This window comes from Cardiocondyla obscurior, linkage group LG12 (genome assembly GCF_019399895.1).
Source record: "Cardiocondyla obscurior isolate alpha-2009 linkage group LG12, Cobs3.1, whole genome shotgun sequence".
In the NCBI taxonomy this organism is placed as follows: Eukaryota; Metazoa; Arthropoda; class Insecta; order Hymenoptera; family Formicidae; genus Cardiocondyla; species Cardiocondyla obscurior.
This window is the reverse complement of record NC_091875.1, coordinates 1762863-1786081: the sequence shown is the minus strand read 5'-3', so window position 1 is coordinate 1786081 and position 23219 is coordinate 1762863. Positions and strand designations below refer to the sequence as shown.

General features: G+C 34.8%; 6 protein-coding genes and 1 long non-coding RNA gene across 7 annotated transcripts; 6 read left to right on the top strand and 1 right to left on the bottom strand.

The window, feature by feature from the left end:
• Positions 1–1473: 1473 nt before the first annotated feature.
• LOC139107364 (putative odorant receptor 85d) lies at positions 1474–4826 on the top strand. Its single transcript, XM_070664931.1, has 6 exons — positions 1474–2497; positions 2644–3016; positions 3392–3769; positions 3989–4190; positions 4335–4490; positions 4600–4826. Exons 2-6 carry the CDS (start codon positions 2655–2657, stop codon positions 4645–4647), a joined length of 1146 nt encoding a protein of 381 aa, XP_070521032.1. The 5' UTR covers positions 1474–2497; positions 2644–2654; the 3' UTR covers positions 4648–4826.
• Positions 3716–4540, bottom strand: LOC139107371 (uncharacterized). The gene is made up of 3 exons (XR_011546509.1): positions 4448–4540; positions 3963–4305; positions 3716–3802 (listed from the first exon to the last, which is right to left on the bottom strand). It is a non-coding gene; the product is annotated as an uncharacterized lncRNA (long non-coding RNA).
• Positions 4827–5625: 799 nt separating the features above from the next.
• On the top strand, positions 5626–8648 carry LOC139107368 (odorant receptor 46a-like). Its single transcript, XM_070664937.1, has 4 exons — positions 5626–6428; positions 6579–6983; positions 7147–7348; positions 7623–8648. The coding sequence occupies exons 1-4, from the start codon at positions 6067–6069 to the stop codon at positions 7887–7889; spliced, it is 1236 nt and encodes a 411-aa protein (XP_070521038.1). The 5' UTR covers positions 5626–6066; the 3' UTR covers positions 7890–8648.
• A 120-nt stretch (positions 8649–8768) lies between these two features.
• Positions 8769–11524, top strand: LOC139107367 (odorant receptor 10-like). The gene is made up of 5 exons (XM_070664935.1): positions 8769–9578; positions 9769–10146; positions 10343–10547; positions 10661–10816; positions 10939–11524. Exons 1-5 carry the CDS (start codon positions 9217–9219, stop codon positions 10981–10983), a joined length of 1146 nt encoding a protein of 381 aa, XP_070521036.1. The 5' UTR covers positions 8769–9216; the 3' UTR covers positions 10984–11524.
• Positions 11525–12540: 1016 nt separating this feature from the next.
• Positions 12541–14703, top strand: LOC139107365 (odorant receptor 46a-like). The gene is made up of 5 exons (XM_070664933.1): positions 12541–12633; positions 12860–13240; positions 13350–13551; positions 13804–13959; positions 14019–14703. The coding sequence occupies exons 2-5, from the start codon at positions 12933–12935 to the stop codon at positions 14061–14063; spliced, it is 711 nt and encodes a 236-aa protein (XP_070521034.1). The 5' UTR covers positions 12541–12633; positions 12860–12932; the 3' UTR covers positions 14064–14703.
• A 12-nt stretch (positions 14704–14715) lies between these two features.
• On the top strand, positions 14716–17087 carry LOC139107366 (odorant receptor 46a-like). Its single transcript, XM_070664934.1, has 5 exons — positions 14716–15622; positions 15794–16174; positions 16343–16547; positions 16663–16818; positions 16985–17087. Exons 1-5 carry the CDS (start codon positions 15261–15263, stop codon positions 17027–17029), a joined length of 1149 nt encoding a protein of 382 aa, XP_070521035.1. The 5' UTR covers positions 14716–15260; the 3' UTR covers positions 17030–17087.
• An 871-nt stretch (positions 17088–17958) lies between these two features.
• On the top strand, positions 17959–23134 carry LOC139107020 (uncharacterized). Its single transcript, XM_070664228.1, has 10 exons — positions 17959–18323; positions 18486–18860; positions 19495–19699; positions 19815–20014; positions 20495–20562; positions 21060–21423; positions 21597–21971; positions 22145–22349; positions 22462–22617; positions 22776–23134. The coding sequence occupies exons 1-10, from the start codon at positions 17962–17964 to the stop codon at positions 22818–22820; spliced, it is 2355 nt and encodes a 784-aa protein (XP_070520329.1). The 5' UTR covers positions 17959–17961; the 3' UTR covers positions 22821–23134.
• Positions 23135–23219: the final 85 nt, after the last annotated feature.

Genomic DNA, 23219 nt, shown 5'->3' with positions numbered 1-23219 from the left:
CCCGTTTACTGTCTCATCTCGGCACTACCACACCGCCGAGGCGCACAATGAGCAACGCCGTCAAGCGTATCGCGGCGAATTGTCATGCATTTCGCCGTATACATTTCGCGCCGGTATCTGCACCGATCTCTTCCGCGGCTCTCGCACGGCGTACAGGCGGTGAGGTGCCGAGCCGCGTGAAAAGCCGGGATAAGAAACGCCGCGGCTACACCGTGAACCAGTTCGCGAAGCGGGCCTCGGTAAATATTGATAAGAGGCAAAAGTAGCCCGAGCAAAAGTGGCCCGGTAAAAAGGCCGGAGGGTATTTTCGACAAAATCCCCGGGCCAGGCTTATTCCCCGCTAGGCACCTTCCGGGCGGTTTATTGGCACCGGAGGATGGAGAACTATTTTCCGGACGTCAAATTGATAGGAAGATCGCGCTGATTAAAGGGACGGCGTTCCTCGCGCGCTGCAGTTTGCGGTAGTTTTTTTTTTTTTTTTAATGTTTTTTTCCCTCCAAAAGCGCAAATATAATAATAATAATAATAAGTTAATGAGCGCGATTAACGATTTCGGTAATTGCCGGTGCTTTTTCACGCATCGCGGGGCAATTTCTCGCGATCTCACGGCGCGCTCGGCACGTAAAGAGGACGAGCACGTATGAAGGCTCGCGTGCGCGGCTACCGATTACGGGCCGCTACTAACCGACCGACGTCACCACTACCAGCGGCGGTGTTAATTGAGGTGAAGAGGTTTTCGTTCTTGATGTTTGGCACACGAACCAACCGCGCCAACCGACCCACTCGCCGACCCACCCGCCCGTTGTTACAGGCGATTTCGCGTCGGGCTCTAGGCGCTATATTTTCAAATATAATGAGCCGCCTGTCTGTCCGTGCGGCACCACCACAGAGCCGGTGTGCAGGTCGATAGAGAACATTCGTAAGATCACCGACGTCCACCACACGTACTTTCGACGTGCTATTGAGGACGGTGTCCTACTAGCGGTGCTTGCCCGCCTGCCCGCCCGCCCGCCTACGAGGATCACGGTTTCGGATGGATCGTTGAACTCGCGAGCGGAAGGTAAAACACGTAAAAAAAAAAAGGAAAAAAAAGAGAGAGAGAGAGAGAAAAAAAAAGAAGACCTGCCTCGGCGAGAAGTGTGTCACCGAGGCGTCACCGGTGACGCGGCGAGCGAAATGAGAAAGGCGCGCGGAGAGATAAGGACAGGCGACGAGAGAGAAACCCGAACTTGAAGCTCCCCAGGAAGGGAATGTCGCTGTGATTTACCTCGGTACGACCCACCGTACTCCGCCTCGTTCCCTACGGAGGGCTTCTCGTAACGGAACCGCCGGCGAACGCTGTCCGCGTCTCGAGATTTGAATCGGAGCGCCGAGCGAGCGCGGTCGAAAAAGCGAGCGGAAAATCGGGAGGCCTTCATACCAAGGCGTTTTTTTTTTTTTTTTATTTCGCCAATCTCGGGACGGAAACGTTCGAAGAGCGGAAAAAAACCCGGCGACCCGTCGGGACGGATAATTGCGTTTAGACTGGCCATGTGCGACGACAGCGCGGTGTTACGGAGATACGTAATTACACCTGTGAGAATATCGGCCTCCTTGTCGTAATGTAGACTTATTAATGAAGGAGGCATTTAATGATAGCGCAGAAATGTACGTTGAAAAGTAACGGCAAAAATTAACCAGTAATTTTCTTTCTTTTACTTTTATAAAATAATCAGAATTCTTAGAACCTTCGACCCTTCTGCGAGACGACGTATTGCGTATTATTAATGCGACATGCGTATTAATTAAATATATTCGGCTGGAGCTGAAATAAATAAATAAGTTAATTTTAGGCCGCGACAAAACTTAAGATAAAACGAAATAAATATCATCCGCTGGAACTACGAGTTTTAATTATTTTATCAAGCATTCATTATTCCTGAGTTTAAGAAAATTCGTCCCCGTGGCGAAATTAGTTTTCGGCAACTAACAATAAGACAACAATAAGATCACATCGAATTGAAAAAGGAAATTAACCGAGTTTATTCCGCGCAAGCGAATATCATGCCAGGGGAAAAAAAAAAAAGAGAATTGATTCATCAACCTGGTGGCCATCGTTAGCGCCATCATTTTCCACAGTTTCGTAAGAAACGCATAAGAGCGCATTTTACTTCCTGGGAACGTGACAATATGTTGCTTATCGGAAGGGATAACATTCCTCAAATGGATCCAATGACGTCTTTATAATTACAAGTCTGATGCCAGGCGGTGAGGTATCGACAATGTCGCATCAAATTATTAATGAATCATTAATTTTAACTCGTACGGAGACAAAGTTGACGCAAATATACGCTCGCCCGCCGTAGTACCTCACGAACGTCTGTCGCGTTTATACATTGTTGTGAATTAGTTAAATATTACGTATGCGAATCGTAATATCCACGTTCCGTTTTGCTAGACAAATTAATTGGTGGTTTTTTATATAAGATTGAACTGCTCAAAGATATATATGACGAAAGTAAGTAGAATTAAAATTAATTGAAGCAATTACTTTGTCGGGGGATGTAACACCCCGAAGAATGCATGGCATGTACTCGCCAGAGAGTGCTCTTTCAACCAGCATGACAGTAGCGTTAGTTTTCTTTTTTTTTTTTTAATTTGTAGCGACTATAGAAATGCGGATCCTTTCTCTCAATTTCTTACTGTATACAATAACTGGTTTGTGGCGACCGATGAAATGGACCTCAAATTGTTCCAAGTTGGTGTACAGTCTGTGCACCGTTATTACGATATATTTAACAGTGTACATGCAAATGACTCTGTTTCTGCATATCGTTTTTGTTTCCGAAACCCTGGAAGAGGTCATAGCGATTTCTCCACTCTGCATATCGACCATTACCATTTTCTTCAAGATATTTGCTGTCATAATCAATCGCGATCAGTTAATCAATCTGATCGAAACTTTTGAAAGTAAGCCCTGCAAAGCCTGCAACAAAGACGAAATCGATGTCCAGATGAAGTTCGACCGTTCGATCAGGTTGGTATCACGGTAACTGCGTTTTAATTAATTAAATTTTTGACAACGTACCAATCTTAATAAATAAAATCATATTTGTTACTTATTTATTTAAAAAAAAAATATATTTGTTAACACATTGACGCGTATACTATTCCATTCGTTATTAATTGTCAATGTGCTAGTAAAATTGTATACAATATTAAATTAATTAATAATTAGAGGATTTAAGTATTCAATTTATTCAAATTAAATTGATTATTTTTCTAGCAGCCTTTATAATATTCTTACAGTAGCTTTTCATAAATTTTCGCGTATGATTATTGTATAGCTTGATTATAATATATGTTTCTAATAGTTTTTTATATATGTACATATATATATATATATATACAGATCGTATACCATATACTACATACTCTTATGTACGTTTTCGTGCTCGGGTGCTGTGGCGGCAGGAATTTTCGATATTTTGGAGCGTCGCTTACCTTATAACGCTTATGTGCCCTGGGACTGCACCTCACTTCTCGCATTCTTGATCTCGAGTTTAACATTAATCATATGTTTAATTGTCGTTACGACAATAAATGCAGCGACCGAGACCACAATACTAGGACTATGCCTGCAAACGTGCGCGCAATTTGAAATTCTGAAGCATCGCCTTGCGAGCATGGCGAAGCGAGAAGTGTTATCTCCGAAAAGTCCGTTGAATAATACATTCCGTAAAACATGCACGCTCTCGGAGAACGTTTCTCATCACTTGTGCATAATCAGGTTCGTCTGAATTATTATAAAGTTATTTCGCATCTGTAATTATTAAATCTACATTAGAGAAGAAGCTTCTACAATTAAAGCTTCGTGCTATTAATAATAATAATAATTTTTTCTTTTAATTTTTAATTTTTTTAAATAATAATTATTATTATTACATTTCAATCTTTTATGTATTAGCAATATAATGTATTACTTTCCGCGATGGATGAACCTTTGCAGACTTGTTCAAGAAATCAACTACCTCTACCGTCACGTAATCTTCGTTCAGTTTTTCGTCAGTATTCTGGTATTGTGTTCAACTGTATATCATGTGTCCTCACATTTGACAGTCAAGACGCTCACCACCCTGATCGTCTTTCTGTTTAGTATGTTCGTGCAGATTTTCATTTATTGCATCGCCGGGGATCAAGTGACGACCAAGGTAGTTACGGCCGTCGTAAAGACGATGTGCTTAACAGAAAATGGCACGCTGGCGTAACGAAAAGTTCGATCTTCGCGAACTCACCTTTTTTTTTTTTCACTCTCTTTCAATCACTCTGTAAAATATAATTTTTCATTTAAACAGAGCTTCGGATTGAGCGAAGTGGTGTACAACATAGACTGGACATTTATGACAATCAGCGAGCGAAAGGACCTGCTGATGATCATGAAACGCAGCACAAAACCTGTTAAACTTACCAGCAGCTTTCTGGTGACATTGTCACTGGAATCCTACGGCAATGTTAGTTTTTAAATCAAATACCTGTAGCGTTTCTTACAGCGTTGTGTCGTTTTTTTCCCTTTTTTTTTTTAAGTAACAGTTCTCGCTAAACTCTCGTTTTCTTTTTTAGCTTCTGAAGGCAACTTTCTCGGCGTTCAATCTTCTGCAACAATTCTAAGACTGCATTTCTTTATTTCTTTGCAATACAGTATTTATACGATGTCATGATAATGAAATAAATGTCTTGCAAAATAGATTTCAATATTAATTCTATTAACATAAACGCGGTTGCGGGCGTGTACGGTTTCTCAGAGCAACAACGAGTGATCCGTGTTTGTATTTAAAATTAAAAAAAAAAAAAAAAAAAAGACGCGGAGATTTCATTGTCGTTCGATTATTACCGCTTTTCCGTGATGCTTTTCGTAAGTATTCGCGCAAGGATTCATTTTCTTCTCATTAAAGTCCCAATAATTAACGTTCGGATACACTCTTCGTCGCGGATACGATTAGAATTTGCTGTTTCAAATTTTATCCATAACGTATAACGTACATATAACGTACGCGAGCTTGACGCACAAATAATGCTTATTTAATTCAATTAACGGAAAGAGAAGAAGTAACATTTACATGTCGTATGTGAGACACTTGGTAAGGTGCACACTGCAACAGTTAATGCGTCCTGCCAGCGTTTTCCATATTTCATAAACAGGCGGGCAGTAATTATGTACCGCGCAACTAATAAGTATACGTATACGTATATATATTCTTAACGCCAGGTAAACTAATAAAATAAGAGAAGTATAATCGTTCTTATTCGTTGCATTGCTCTCCGCGACTTTTCTAAGTCAGTAATAAACATTTTATTCGATGGGAACGTGGCAATATGTTTAGACACAAGGGTGGATACAAACCCCCCTGCCTCCCTCTGATCATTGACAACCATCGCCACCATTAGCGCGGTTATTACGCAACTCGCATAAATGAAAAATAATCTTTCGTCGTAACAAACTGTAATAGCTTCTACGGGAATAATTACCGCTAATGGCATCGGACTAAGTCTAGAAGTTGAACACGAACGAGCTCGCGCATAGTCGCTTGTAACAGGTGTATTTATAATATTATTCACTGGAAATTTAATAGTCTGTACGACGAAACAAAATTGCGCCTGTGTGTTACATTAAATCTGCTGTGTTACTAAAAAATGTGAAGAGGAATTATTTCGATTAAAGTGCCGCGACGGATATTCGTAACTTTTTCTTTTATCTTTTTCTTTCCAGTTAACATTTATCGTATAATTATTATTCGATTATTAATCCACGACAGCGTTATATATAATATTATATATTAAATAAGTAATATTGAAATGCATATATTAATTATAAAATGTCGCCTGTGTGTATATTTATTATATTATGTCGCTTTTAAATTATAGTTTTTAATTAATTTTATATATACATATATATATATACTATAGTATACATAATTTAATAGTTAATAAACAGAGAGAATTTTTTTCGTAATTCGCAATCACCGCTTTTATAAATCTGACATGCAGAAAACACCTTTGCTTAGCATCTCAAGCTAGAAAGATACAAGTATGCAATTATTTCAATTAAATTTTTCGATGTACACTGTCGGTGGTGTGTGGAGACCGATTGATTGGTCGTCGAACATTGTCAAATTACTGTACAACGCATACACCTTCGTTGTACTAAGCTTATTGTACTTTTTGATGATAACCCAGTTCATGGATATTATTTTCGTTGTCGATAATATGGACGATTTTGCAACGAATACTTTAATGTTGTTCACAATGGTCGCGGTTTGTTGCAAAGCGACCATCGTTGTAGTGCGTCGAAAAGCGATCAAGGACGTGATACAAATGTTGCTGACGCCACCTTGCAAGCCACGAGATGAGGACGAAATAGAGATACAAAAAAAATTTAACAAGTTTATCAGGTGAGCTTCGTCACGACCGGGAATTGTTTGTAATTCACTTCGAGCGTCTACGATTTAGACATTTATCATAAATTTTATTTTAAAAATCTACTCGTTATTTTTTTTTTTATAAAAAAAAATTTCTTTTAATTAATAAACATATTTTTTCAGATCTAGCTCGATAAGGTATACACTTTTGGCAACCGGTTCTGTTAGTGGGGTCACCGTGAGGTCCATGCTGAACGCGATACAAGGCTACTTGCCTTATCGAGTATGGCTACCGTACGATCACAATGCATCATTGCCAACATTTTGGATCACGTCCATGCAACAAATTATAACTGTGATTTTCTGTACCATCATAAACGTCGGCACGGAAACTTTGGTCTTTGGGCTGTTTCTGCAAACATGCGCGCAGTTCGAAATCTTTGAGAGCCGTCTTCGTAAAATGATATTCGACAAAGCTAAGAAATCGGTGAAAAACGAAATCAAATATCCGAACCACTCGTCTTTTTCATTAAATAAAAATAAGACGATAATATCGAAATACGTAGATCATCATCTCAAAATTTACAAGTTAGACGTATTTCTTTTGCAGACTTTATATGTATATAATTATTTGCGATTTTAAAATGTAACATTTAATTATTAATTCTTGCTAGAATATATACTTTTGAAATTAATCGAGTTATAATCTTACATATAATAAAAAAAAAAAAATTACCAAATATTGTTGCAGATACGCCAAACAGGTGAACATTGTATTCAACCAGGCACTCTTTGTACAATTTTTTAGCAGCATAATTGTGCTCTGTACAAGTGTATATTATTTATCAACGCATAGTAAGTTGTCCGAAACAGCAACTTTGATAATATACACCATTTGCATGTTTGTACAAATTTATGTTTATTGTTGGTCCGGAAATGAAGTCATACTTAAGGTAAATCTGTATCTGCAACCCAGTCGCAGACGTATTTTCTAAAATAAAGTAATTCAAGGTTACAAAATTTACTTCGTAACTTTCGTTTTTAAAAATATTTAAAAATTATTTACAAAATGATAAAAAAAGGTTTAAGAATGTTAAAAAAAAAAAACGTATTAATTATTACATATTAATAAAATTAATTAAAATAAAGTAAAATAAAGTCAAATTTACGTATCGATAAAATAATATTACTACAAAATAAAATTATTTCATTTATCTCGTGTTACAGAGTATGAGTGTGGGAGATACAATATATTGTATGAACTGGACTGCGTTATCAGTTGACGAGAAAAAAGAGCTGCTAATGATCATGTTGCGCTGCACGCTTCCTATAAAATTTACTAGTAGCTTTTTGGTAACTTTATCTCTTCAGTCTTACAGCAGCGTTAGTATTATTTATATAGCATATTATTTTATATTGTTTGCTTTCCTCTCAGCAGTTGTACTCTACTTTCTGCATTTGACATATCCCCGACTGCTCTCTTTCAGATCTTAAAAATCTCATACTCGGCGTTTAACGTGTTACGAAAGTGAGACTAATAAATAATAAAGAACAATGCTCTTCAATACGATAATACTATTATAGCGTTTTGTTGAATTAGTTTTTAAATTAGCTAACGCAAATTTCTGCTTGTTCCTTCATTTTGCAGTTTTAACGTTTCTCAAATTGTAGAAGACGGCGCCGTAATAAAACTTTCAATTGTTACATCTGTTTCTTTTTTAGTCAACACATCGCAATAATAATTATTCAACCATGCCAAGAACGTTAGTATTAATTTCGGTATTATAGTAAAATTAATGCGCATTTTTGTAAAACTGTCATATCGTTATTAAAAAATAGCGTTTAAAACAAATTTAAAAAATGTCGAAATATCATAGTCAAAACGACGCATCGTTTCTATCGCTGCGGTGTCTATTAAGTTCATGTAACAAACGTTAAACTGTGAGAATCATCCACTCGTGCCTGCCGACGTAAATGCGGTGCGCGCGTACGAACCTTTTATTCAAAGGGAATGTAACAATGTATATGACAATAAAAATTTAATAACCCGATCGTTGCACGCAGGAACATTCGTATCATAATTCATGCATCGAACATTCATAATTACTGCGTCACTACAGCAGGAGAGCGTAATGCTCCGCCCCTCAATAAACGACTTCACGTCGATTTTTATTTTTTTCTTTTTTTTTTTTTTTTATAAACGGTAACGACATTTCAATAAGGGTTGACGAGACACTGAAGTATGTAAACTGCGTACAGTCTTTCGTAATACGTACTCGATAACATTTCAGTGAAGTACGTTGACTTTTTGCGACAATGAAACGCATTACATCCGTGAACGCTTGAGAATCTCTCGCTTTGTCGAGCAGGTAAAATAGCGCGGCGCGATATTTCGATAGAAGTGACCGTTGAATGCATACAAATTTTGTTTGCTAGTTGCATATTCACACGAATGGTATGTTGCATTATTAAGTAAGATCGTCCGAGTTTCAGGCACGATCTGTGTTGTCGAGTGACCGAATTGTTATTGTCGCATGCAGACGTTTACGTTCGATGTCGAGTGCATGATTTAATCGTGAGTGCATTATATTAATTTGCTAAATTATTTCATGAAGCATCGCAGCCGTCCTATGCGTTGGTTGTACTTAATTTCACTACTACTTTTTTGTATGTCACGGCACATTTATTAAAGTGAATGAAAAGTAATTAACTTTCGAACTTTCGATTGCTTTATAAACAGGCAATCTTGCACGTAAACTAACTTTTGTACGTTGTTCGATATATGTATCGATAAATTGTTCGCTAAGAAAAGGGTCCAAGTATGCAAATGCTTGCTCTAAATTTTCTAATATACAAATTTTGCGGCTTATGGCGGCCTGTCGAGTGGTCATCGAATATCGCAAAGCTGCTGTATAACGCATTCACCTTTGTTGTATTAATCTCGGGATATTTTACGGTATTTGCCCAATTAATGGATATTGTTCTTATTGTCGATAATATCGATGATTTTGCTACTAATACTTTAATGTTCCTGACTGTTGTTGCTGTATGTTGCAAAACGACCGTCGTTGTGCTACGTCGGAATGCGATCATCAATTTGATACAAATATTACTGAAAGCACCTTGTAAGCCTTGCGACAAGGATGAGACAATAATACAGTCCAAGTTTGACAAATTTATCAGGTACGCATTATTAGAAATATTAATGTAATTTGCATAATGCTACGTATTCTACAAAATGCTACAGCATTCAGGCCAATCCAGAACAGAATTAAAAAAAAAAAAATAAAATAAAATAAATGTAATTACTCGCCAAATCTCGTGTATGATTATCACATAATAAAATATTAAATTTCTCTTTTTGTATATGTAGGTCGTATTCGATAAAATATTTACTTTTGGTGACAACTTCCGTTACGGGGACCACAATAGGTGCGGTGTTAAACGTCATGCATGGCCACCTGCCGTATCGTATGTGGCTGCCTTTCAATTACGATATACCCGCGGTGTTTTGGACAGTGTCTATTCATCAAATTGTAACCAATATTTTCTGCGCCGCAATAAATACCGGCACAGACACCTTGATCTTCGGATTATTTCTGCAAACGTGCGCCCAGTTCGAAATTTTCGAGAGCCGCCTTCGCAAATCAATATTTAATAAAACGATTAGATACCTGAACCGTGCGCTGTCCTCGTCGGAAGACAAGCCGGGGATATCGGAATGCGTACGTCAACATCTTAACATTTACAAGTGAGTCACGTAAGAAACAGTTTTCATGGGTGAATTTAAATGGCTTTTTATACAGTATATGCAAGCGCGTTTGTGCCTTTGTGCTCGAGCCTATTAATTAATTTCCGCGTGTACAAATCGCTGTTTATAGCTCCACAAGTTTCCGGAATAGAAAAAGATGCGCAATGCAAAATAATGATATAATTATTTGTTCCAGATATGCCAAAACGGTGAACGTCATATTCAATCCAGTGTTGTTTGTACAATTCAGCGGCAGCATACTGATATTATGCACAAGTGTTTATTACATGTCACAGCATATTACAGACCGGTCTGAAAGCCTAACGTTGTTAGTGTACACCATCGGAATGTTCATACAAATCTATATGTATTGCTGGTCTGGAAACGAAGTGATTCTTAAGGTAACAATTTAACAAAAATTTCGTTATATTAATACAAGTTATTGCCATTTAATTATATTTTTAATCATTCAATACTACTGCGCGGAAAAATTTTATTTACATCATGTTAACAGAGTACGAGCTTGGGAAATGCTATATATTGCATGAATTGGCCGCTGTTATCAAGTAACGAAAGAAAAGAATTGCTAATAATTATGTTACGAAGTTCAATTCCTCTAAAGTTCACTAGCAGCTTCTTGATAACACTGTCTCTTCAGTCTTACAGTAACGTTAGTAATTATTCATAAAAAATATTTTAATATTGAAATCGTTACAGTGACTCGTTCATATTCAAAAACATAGTCAAACGTTTAATAATTTTTAATATATGTCTAATTTTTTTTTTTTCTAGATTTTAAAAACGTCATATTCGGCATTTAATGTTCTACAAAGCTGAATTGAAAATAATCGAAAATGTACTTAGGCATTTGTAGATTGTTATAAATTAGTCACTTAAACTTCCTTCGCACATTTATTTCACAGGATTACCTCTGATTTAATTTAAATATTCTGACACTAATGTTTTCTTTTCTATTATTTTTTTTTTAATACAAAAAGTGCGATTTTTAATTTCATGTATAAGTAAAAATAATTTTAATTTTATCATGAAATGAAGAAGGTATTTCTCAATTTTTGTGCCGCGAATGATAGATCGTAAATGTAGATAGCCAGTCATTGTATATTGCTATGTAATCGACATATGTGCAGACCATAATCTTAAAAAAATCATATTTGAATATTTCAAGTGTTGCCTTTTCTGATGTTTTTGTCGGTTAATATTTCTTTGCGCGTGGAGATTTCGCGTAAGGTAACTCAACAAAGCGGATGAGTTAATGAAATTATTGCAATCCTTTTTAGGCTTTTAGTCTCTTTATTATTTAGCCGAGAGCGTGCGGCTTATATCTGAGACACAGCGGTACCGACTAACTGAACGTATTAATGCGCGCGATACAGCAAAAGAAAGAGAAAATTAAAAGGGAGAATTACATACATCTATTCAAAGTTGTATCGCGCGATGCAAGAGGGATAGATAATAAAACTACGAATTGGAAAAATTAAAAAAAAAAAAAAACAAATATTACAACAGTTTCGTTATCTCGTATTTTATGAAGCGAAATAACGGCTCTGAAAGAAATATGATCTTCCATGCAGTTTCGATAAAAATAAAAATATATAAATACTTCAGTCAATGGGAATGACAATATGCGGGAACTATAGAGCCCTGCAGGCATCCCTTAATAATAGGTAGTGGGAAAACATGCAATTATAATATTTGCGAGAGAAGAGACGACGAGTAATAATTGTCCAAGCGACTTTATGTTGATTTTTTAATGACAGTTATTAACGACGCGAGGGTTAAGCCGTTGCGTATATAAAACTGTTCTTATAGTCTGCCGCATGAAGTACTCGGTTACATCTGAGAAAAATTGATTGAGTTATAAAACTTGTCATTATAATATTAATTCTGTTGCAGTGTTAATGAAAATTTTGATAAGCAACGATTTTCAAAAGTCATACGAATTGTTATAAATATATTTCTTTCGCGAATGACACGTTGCGTTTCATATTTAAATAAGGATCGTCCGTTTTTGAACCTCAGTCTAAAATATCTTTTAGAAATATTTGACAATTAAGAAATTCTGATTGCCGAGCTTAAACTGTCTACAAAGAAAGACAATCAAGACATGCAAATACTTTCTCTTAACATTTTACTGTGTACTCTTTGTGGTATATGGCGGCCGATTAAATGGTCATCAGTTTATGTTCATTTTCTGTATAGCTTATTCACCTGTTTCGTACTATTTATGGAATACTTCTATTGGTGTACTCAAATGCTCGACTTAATTTTCACTGTCAATAACGTCGATGAATTTGTCGCTAATTCTATATACTTTATAACCTTAATTGCAGTCGCTTGTAAATGTATTGTCTTAATAACACGTCGCGATGCAATTATTAACTTGATCCAAATACTGCTAAAAGCACCGTGCAAACCTCAAAACGAGGAAGAAATAGCAATACAAACCAAATTTGATGTATTAATCAGGTAGGTGTCTCACACGATTACAGGAAAAATCTAATAATAAAATATTAAAATATAGCTATGCAAAGTATTTATGTAATTCGTATGACAGTTGGCACGTGTCATTTCTGATTTTTTTAAAAATTTAATTAACGTTAATAAATATATTTAATGTTAACAAATTTAATAATATATATAAATACCCGCTCTATTTCTCGAGAATGTATTAATATAAATTTTGATTTTATAGGACGTGGTCATTAAGATATATATATTTGGTGATAGGCTCCGCTACAAGTATCATAATAGGATCAATATTCAATATGAGGCAAGGCCAACTGCCTACCCGAGTCTGGATCCCATGGGACCTTAACACACCTCTGATATTTTGGATAATGTCTATTCAACAGATTCTAAGTGTGATTTTCGGTTCAATCATAAACCTTGGCACGGAGACGCTAATCTTCGGATTTTTATTACAAACCTGTGCGCAGCTTGAAATTTTCGAAAATCGCATTTACAAATTAATAAATAATAAAGCAGTTCGATTTCTGGGAGGCTCGCAATCGAAAATGAATAAAAGCGATCTCGAAATATCGAATATCATACAACATCATATTACTGTTTATAAGTGAGCAAGATTATATCATAATTTATTTCTGTCCCCCTCGATTTGCGCGACTCGTTAGGCATCGGTAATTTAATTACCGTGATGCGGAATTAATTTCAAACTGTTACAGTTACGCCAAATTGGTGAACGTTACGTTCAATCCAGTGTTGTTCGTTCAATTCTTCGTAAGCACGTTAGTGATATGCACATGTGTGTATTATATATCGACGCGCGTAAGAATGACTGAGACTGGAAGTCTGGTAATGTTTACCGTTTGCATGTTTGTGGAAATTTTCATTTTTTGCTGGGCCGGCAACGAAGTCATGCTAAAGGTAATTACTTTATATTCTTAATTGAATAGACGTGATGATTATAATAAAACAATAATATAAAAAAATAAAAAAAACACGAGTATTAATATAATTCAATTTTTTACCGAATTTCTTTGACATACCATTTGGGGAGAAATTCAAAATTATTTTTTTAAACAAAAAACTACACGTACGAATTTTTTTTGTAAAACTACGTAAGATTAATGAGATTATTTCATGTTGTTGTGTATTAATAATGTTACATATTGGTAGAGTATGATTGTGAGAGAGTCTATATATCACACGAACTGGCCATTGATATCGGTTAACGAAAAGAAAGAATTGATGATGATCATGATGCGCAGCACGATTCCCATAAAGTTTACCAGCAGCTTCTTGATAACGTTATCTCTTCAATCGTACAGTAACGTAAGTGACGTTACCGTCTTCGCAATTAAAACAAATACCGTAATCCTGCAATGTTTCAGATTTTAAAAATGTCGTACTCTGCATTCAATGTGCTTAAAAAGTAAAACGAAAGTGAACCAATAATGTGAAGTATAAATTACACATGATTTGAAACGTGCCTCAGTATAACATTAGTTGTTAGTTTTCTTTTTTATATAAATCAATAAGAATAAATCATAACATTTTTGCTTGCGTATTCATTTCGACTCCGATCATCACTCTGGAAATTGACATTTTGCATCTCTGTCACGTCTCGCGTACGTTTTGACTCGACGTATAAGTAAGAAATATCACTTTCGGCTTCGGCATTAAGAAGAGAGGAAAAAGAAAAAATTTTTTTTCTCGGTCCGCATGTGGATGCGTCGCGTGTTAAACTGCTCGTGGTTTTCCCGTACTTGTCGTATCTCGCGGAAATACTAGTGAATAACTTGAGAAATATACACTAAGTATATTATACATAATTCTTAGCTCTTCGTTTGACTTTTATATATTTTTATATAAAATGAGAAATAAAGCGAGTAGCCTCGCAGGGAAGATACGATATTCCTCGCGGTCCTAACGATCGGGAGAATGCATAAATTATATTTTATTCAACGGAAATATAACAATGTACGCGGATGTAGAGGATAACGTTACTTCGATGATCACGGGCAAGAAAATGTTTAGAAATATAGTATTTATAAGAATGGAAAAGAACGTCTATTGTAATAATCTATTGTAATAAATAAGTAAAGGGCTTTACGTCGACTTTTTAATGGCCGTAATATATGGCATTAGGGTTGACAAGATGTTGAAGTGAGTAAAAATACATAGTCCGCCGCGAGACTCGCTCGGTTACATTTGAATGAAAGTTATAGACCATTTCAATAATAACGCGCTATGTTGCATCTGTATTAATATTTGTTCCCGTTACGTTACTTCTAAGCTACAAATACTTTGGAAGAAAGGTACGTGATAAAAGATACTTTGGTTTCATTCTTCACGTGAATCATTATTTAAAATAAAATTAAACGAATTTTAATTTAACTTTTTACACCAAATATAATACCTCGCAGTAACATATTCAGCGTATAATTTACCCATTAGTTTGTAAAATTTATTATTCACGTAATTGTTTCGTATATTATTATTTTTTTTCTTAATAAATTTAATTTTAAGAGAAAACTTTATCAACAAATGCAAATCACTTTTTTTTGTATAGAAACATGCCACATATTGGCGCGATTCATCGATAAGTTTTTAGTAGAAAAAGAAGTCCAAGTATGGAATTACTCACTTTAAATTTTTTTATGTATACTGTTTGCGGTATATGGCGACCTATGGAATGGACATCATTTGGGGCAAAGCTACTGTATAATATATTTACCGTCGTCATAGTGTTGTCACAGTACTTTATGACGATAACCGAATTTCTGGACATTCTTTTCGTTGTCAATAACATCGACGATTTCGCAACTAATACCCTAATGTTTTTTACCATGATGGCCGTTTGTTGTAAGGCGACCATCGTCGTTACGCGTCGAAAAGAAATTTACAATTTGATTCAGACATTGTTGGAAAAGCCACATAAACCTCAGAACAAAGATGAGGTAGCCATACAAATAAAATTCAACAAGTTCATCAGGTGAGTCTAGCTACCTTTACTAAAACGATTACATTCAGCAGTATTGAGTTATTAATATTTCTAAAGATATTTATGCAACAACCTAATGTCACTGGAAATATCCAAAAATATATGCAATTGTAGCGAATTAATTTGATTTACAAAATTTAATCTTAGATCCACGACTTACAGATCGTGTTCACTAGGATATACATTTTTGGCAACTTGTTCCGTAACGGGCCTCACCGTAGGATCGATAATAAATATTCTACATGGTCATTTACCTTATCGAATATGGCTACCGTTCAATTATAGCGTGCGGGTGTTTTACATTTTAGCCGCGCACCAAATGATAACTTTGGCGTTCGCCGCTACGATAAACGTCGGCACGGAGACCATGGTCTTAGGATTGTTTATACAGACGTGCGCGCAACTTGAAATTTTCGAGGACCGCCTTCGGAAGTTAATAATTAATAAAACGACTAATAATAAGTATCATGGACACGCGCACTCGTTGAATAAAAATAAAACGGAAATATCGGATTATATAAATTATCATCTTAGCATTTACAAGTGAGTCTCGTAAGAATAATTTTATGCTGATATTTGATTATCATATTACGTTATGTTATTAAGTCAAATATTTGTCGCGATTAAGGAAAGTTATTTGAAGTTAAGTAATTAAGATTTTTAATGTCGAATATTCTTAAACAATACCTTTAAAATAAAGCCCTCTTGCAGATATGCAAAAACGGTGAACATCGTATTTAACGAGGTCCTATTTTTTCAATTTTTCGGGAGTATATTAGTGCTGTGTACAAGTGTATATTACTTGTCAATGCATATTAAAGAGCTGTCGGCAATTGTCTTTTTATTAATGTACACCATTTGCATGTTTGCACAAATCTTCGTTTACTGCTGGTCCGGAAACGAAGTCATACTTAAGGTAACGATCTGTCTTATGTAATTAAAATGTATATTACTAAATTAGAAATGTTTAAAAAAAAATTCAAATATTAGTTTTCGATTAATTCAGCTTTTGAATGTTTTTATATTGGCAGAGTGCTAGCACCGGGGAAGCTATTTATCGTATGGACTGGCCATCGCTATCGGTCACCGAGAAGAAAGAATTGATGATGATCATGGCACGCACTAACATTCCTATAAAGTTCACGAGCAGTTTCCTGATAACAATGTCCCTTCAGTCTTACAGCAGTGTTCGTACCGTCATTACTTTAACGTCATAATTAAAAATTTATTAATCAAATTATTTTGAAAGATTTGTCGCTATTGCACGGAAAAATTGTCTAATTGTAATTTTACGTAAGTACTTAATCTTCTATATATTTATATATATATATATATATTTTTTTTTACTTTCAGATTTTAAAAACGTCGTACTCGGCATTTAATTTACTTCAAAAGTGAACTCTAAGTAATGTTGTAGTTTTTAATAAATTAGCAATATTAAGTGTTGTGACTTTTATAAACGTGTTTTAAATTAAGTCTTGTTTCCTATTGTAATTATTCAAAAACTAGCACAGAAGAATACTGGAGCACGTCCGCACGCATTCCTTCATGTAATTACACGCAGTACAACTTAACGCATATGTCTAATACTGCACGTTATTGATATAAAAAAAAATAATAATAAAATTTTATCCGCACTTTTCATGCCTCGCCAATGTCCAGGCAATAACGCGAGACGTATACTCGTAAGTATATCACCGTTCTCGTCGCAGCACTCGACATGTATTCTTATTTAATAAAGTAAGGGACTGCGCTGGAAAACGCTTTATTCGTCGCAGTCCCGATGAATAGGAAGATGCGCGAATATGTTTTATTCAACGAAATTATAAGAATGTATATTGAATGAAAAAAATTACATCCCTTGGTGATCTCAAGTAAAAAAATTTTTACAGTACGATTCTTTATGAGAGCGGAAAAGTACACGCGCATCTTACAATAAATAACTAATCGACTTCATGTTGATTTTTTTATGACCGTAAATGATACTAAGGGTTGACAGGAAGTGAATAAAGGTGCAGTCCACCGCAAGGCTCGTTCGAATACATTTAAATAAAAGTCATTGACCATTATAATAGTAACGTGATATACGTTACTATTAATATTTGTTAATTAATTTCGTTGTGTTATCAAATAAAATTTTGAGAAGTAAATATTCGAAAAAAAAACGTACAATAAATTATAACTTCGTCGTTATTGTGCTGTCTATCGCGTCGTTAAATGAGATCTTACGATTTTCAACGCGACTTCGTTAAGCAAATAAGATTTGTCGCAATCGAAGAGTCACGTATCTTGGCGCGATTTATTGATAAATTGAAGAAACAGATTAAAATATGCAATTGCTTACTTTAAATTTTTTAATAATTACTGTTTGCGGTATATGGCGGCCTATTGAATGGACATCATTTGGAGCTAAACTACTGTATAATATATTTACCGTGGTCATAGTGTTATCGCAGTACTTTATGACGATAACCGAATTTCTTGACATTCTTTTTGTTGTGAACAACATCGACGATTTCGCCGCTAACACCCTAATGTTCTTCAGCATGATGGCTGTTTGTTGTAAAACGACCATCATCCTTACTCGTCGAAACGAAATTATTAATTTGGTTCAGTCATTGTTAGAAAAGCCGCATAAACCTCAGAACCAAGACGAGGTGGCTATACAAACCAAATTCAACGAGTTTATCAAGTGAGTTCCCACCTTCATTAAAACGGTGTAATATTAATTTATTAATAGTCGAAAAAAAAAAAGTTTATACAATTGAAATATCCAATATCTAGTAATAATTTCAATAATAACAAACTATTGATTTGATTTGTAAAGTGTAATTATTAAATTCACGATTTGCAGATCGTGTTCGTTAAGATATTCATTTTTGGCAACGTGTTCCGTGACGGGCCTCACCGTAGGATCGATAATAAATATACTACATGGCCACTTACCTTATCGAATATGGCTACCGTGGAATTACAGCATGCGGATGTTTTATATTTTAGCCGCTCACCAGATGATAACTTTGGCGTTCGCCGCTACCATAGACGTCGGCACGGAGACCATAGTCTTCGGATTGTTCATACAAACGTGCGCCCAGCTTGAAATTTTCGAGGATCGCCTTCGAAAGTTAATAATTAATAAAACGTCTAAGTATCTAGGACGCACGTGCTCACTGAAAAAAGAGAAAACAAATATATCGGATTACATACATTATCACCTTAGCATTTACAAGTAAGTCTCGTTTAGCAATTACAAGAATAGTTTTATGCAGGTAATTAAGCAGTAAACTAGTCGCGACGAAAAAATATAAAATAAAGGGCTAGACATTAATTAAATAGTTAGTAAATAACAAATACTTTTTTTTTTACAAATAATGGCTAGTACCAATTAAGCTAGCTACTAAGAAATATATCTAATCCGCACGGTCCAACCACTATTAACTGCAAAATCAGAATAGCTAGATGATGAATTTCCACTCGCGATTGCCTTATTATGTTCGTCTCCGTGTTATTTAATTAATACTCTTTAATACGTTTTAATACGTTTTACTTAATATTGAAACCAACTGCTATTTATAAAAATAAATTGTTGAAAACCTGAAGAAAGTCAGATAGCGTAATTGACGTTGTTCGAAATTGATAGATAAATGTTACAACCTCGAAAGTAGAGAGCGTTCCACAGAGTAAATTAATTAGTTGTTCTATCGTAAATTGTGTTAAGAAATAGAAATTATATCTAAGCACCTGTTCAAAATTAAATTACTTTTATCTCAAATAAATAGAGATTATTAAAGAAAGAATTATTAAATTATATATTTAATGCAGAGCGTTACTAAAAGTATCATTAAAATAAAAACCTTTTGCAGATATGCAAAAACGGTGAACGTCATATTTAACGAAGTGCTTTTTTGTCAATTTTTCGGAAGTATATTAGTGCTGTGTACAAGTGTATATTTCTTGTCAATGCATATTAAAGAGCCGTCGGCAATTATCTTTATACTAATGTACACCATTTGCATGTTTGTACAAGTCTTCGTTTACTGCTGGTCCGGAAACGAAGTTATACTTAAGGTAACGATCTGTCTTATGTAATTAAAATGTATATCACTAAATTATAAATATTTTTAAAAAGTTCATAAATTAGTTTTCGATTAATTCAGTTTCAAAATTTATTTAATATTGACAGAGTGCGAGCACGGGAGAGGCTGTATATCGCATGGATTGGACATCGCTATCGATTACCGAGAAGAAAGAATTGATGATGATTATGATACGCAGCAATACTCCTATAAAGTTCACGAGCAGTTTCCTGATAACAATGTCCCTTCAGTCTTACGGCAGTGTTAGTACCGTCATTAATTTAACGTTAATATTAACAATTAATTAGTCAAATTATTTCTCAACATTAAATTAGTTAATGTTCTTTTTTTTTTTCTTTTAACTTTCAGATCTTAAAAACGTCGTATTCAGCATTTAATTTGCTTCAAAAATGAACACTAAGTTTGTTGTAGTTTTTATATAATAAAATAGTAACTTCACGTGTTGTGATTTTTATATATAAACGTTTTTAATTCCGCTTTATTTCCTATTTTAATCGTTCAAAAACTGATGTAAAAAAATACTCGAGCACCGTGCACACGCATTACCTGTAATTGCATCCAGTAGAATGTAACGCATATAATACTACAATTCATTGCGACAAGAAAAAATAGAATTTTATCCGCACTTTTAGTGCCTCGCACATGTTCAAGCAAATAACGAAGAAAATATATTCTAAGTATATTATCGTTCTCGTCGTAGCACACGATATGTATTTTTATTTAATAAAGAAAGAGACTACAATGGAAAATGCAATATTTCTCGTAGTCCCGATGAACAGGAAGATGTGCAAATATATATTTTATTCAATGAAAGTATAACAATGTGCGTTCAAGGTAAGAAATAACATCTCTCGATGATCTCGAGCAGGACAATTTTTACAATTACGGTCTTCATAAAAACGGAAAAAAAAACGCGCGTCTTACAATGAATAACTGATGGACTACATGTTGATTTTTTAATGACTCTAATAGATACTGGGGTTGACAGGAAGTGAATAAAAGTGCAGTCTATCGCAAGGCTTGCTCGATTACTTTAAATAAAAGTCATTGACTATTGCAGTAATAATATTATACGTTGCTGTTAATATTTGTTAAATAATTTCGCTGCATTATTTGCTGAATTTCTGAGAAGCGTACATTAAAAAAAAAAAAAAAAAAAAAAAAAACCGTGCAATAAGTTATACTTCGTCGTTATTGTGCTACGTCCATTGCGTCGTTAAATAAGATCTTACGATTTTCAACGCGACTTTGTTAATAAAAAAAAATTTTTGGCAATCGGAAAGTTACGTATCTTGGCGCGATTTATTATTAAATTAGAAAAATGAATCAAGATTTAAATTTACTTACATTAAATTTTTTAATGTACACCATTAGCGGTGTGTGGCGACCTATAGAGTGGACATCGATTGGCGCGAGACTACTTTACGGTGCATTTTCTAGTTTCGTAGTATTCTCTCAATATTTTTTGACGACAACCGAATTTCTGGATATCATTTTTGTTGTCAATACAATGGACGATTTCGCCACTAACAGTCTAATGTTCTTCACTATGATGGCTGTTACTTGCAAAGCGACCATCGTCGTTGCACGTCGACAAGAAATTATCAATTTGATTCAAACATTGTTGGAAAAGCCACACAGACCTGAGAACGAGGACGAGGTGGCCATACAAACAAAATACGACAAATATATCAGGTAATCTTGCACATTTTTGCACAAAATTATTATATTGCGCAATATTTAACTATTGATATTTCTTAAAATATTTATCCAACAATTAAAATGTCGCTGGACATATCCAGAAATATATACGATAATAACGAATTAATTTGATTTATAAAGTTTAATCTTAGCTTAACGACTTGCAGATCGGGCTCGCTAACATATATAATTTTGGCATCGTGTTCAATAACGGGTCTCACCGTAGGATCGATATTAAATATTCTACATGGTCATTACCCTTATCGAATATGGCTACCGTTTAATTACAGCGTGCGAGTGTTTTACATTTTAGCCGGTCATCAAGTGCTAACTTTGTTGTTCGGCGCCACTATAAGTGTTGGCGCGGAAATCATGTGCTATGGATTGTTTATACAAACGTGCGCCCAGATTGAAATTTTCGAGGACCGCATTCGAAAGTTAATAATTCATAAAACGGCTAAGTATCAAGGCCATACACGTTCGTTAAATAAGAATAAAATGAAAATATCTGATTGCATAAATTATCATCTTGAAATTTACAAGTGAGTCCCGTAAGACTAATTTTATGCAAGATTTTAATTGCCTTTATTTTAAGTTATCAAGTCAAATATTTAGTACGTTTATCGAAAATTATTTTAAATTAAAAAAAAATTATGTTTTTAATGCAGAACATTTATAAACGCTATGAAACCTTAATGATAAAATTCTTTTCCAGATATGCAAAGACGGTGAACACGGTATTCAACGAGATCCTCTTTTTCCAATTTTTCGGGAGTATACTAGTGCTGTGTACAAGTGTATATTTCTTGTCAAAGCATATTAAAGAGTTAGCGGCAATTATCTTTTTGCTAATGTACACTGTTTGCATGTTTGCACAAATCTTCGTTTACTGCTGGGCCGGAAACGAAGTTATACTTAAGGTAGCGATATGTTCTCTGCAATAAAAATGTATATCGCTAAATTATAAATATTAAAAAAATTCATAAATTAATATTCGCCCAATTAAGTTCCTAAATTTTTTTATCTTGGCAGAGTTCGAGCACGGGGGAAGCTATATATTGTATGGATTGGCCATCGCTATCGGTCAACGAGAAGAAAGAATTAATGATAATCATGGCACGCTGCGAAATTCCTATACAGTTCACGAGCAGTTTCTTAGTAACAATGTCCCTTCTGTCTTACAGCAGCGTTAGTATCGTCTGTTACTTTGACGTCAATGTTAAAAATTTATTTGTCAAATTATTTCTTAACATTTATCGCTATTGCACGAAAATACTGTTTAATTGTAATTTTGCGTAAGTATGTAATCTTCTATGTTAATGTTTTTTTTTTTTCTTAACTTTTAGATCTTAAAAACGTCGTACTCAGCATTTAATTTGCTTCAAAACTGAACTCTAAGTTTGTTGTAGTTTTTATTTAATAAATTAGTAATTTTACGTGTTATGACTTATAAACGTCTTAAATTCAATCTTGTTTCCTAATACATTAATTGTACCAACACTGATGCAAGAGGGGTACTCGAGCACGTGCACACGCATTACCTGTAATTGCATGCAGTACAATGTAACACATATAATACTACAATTCGTTGGGGCATAAAAAAAAAAGAATTTTATCCGTACTTTTAATGCCTCATAGATGTCCAGGCAAATAACGAAGGAAATATACTCGAAGTATTTATCGTTCTCGTCGTAGTACACGACATGTATTTTTATCTAATAAAGTAAGGGACTACGGTGGAAAATGCTATGTTCCTCGTACTCGCGATGAACAGGAAGATGTGCAAATAT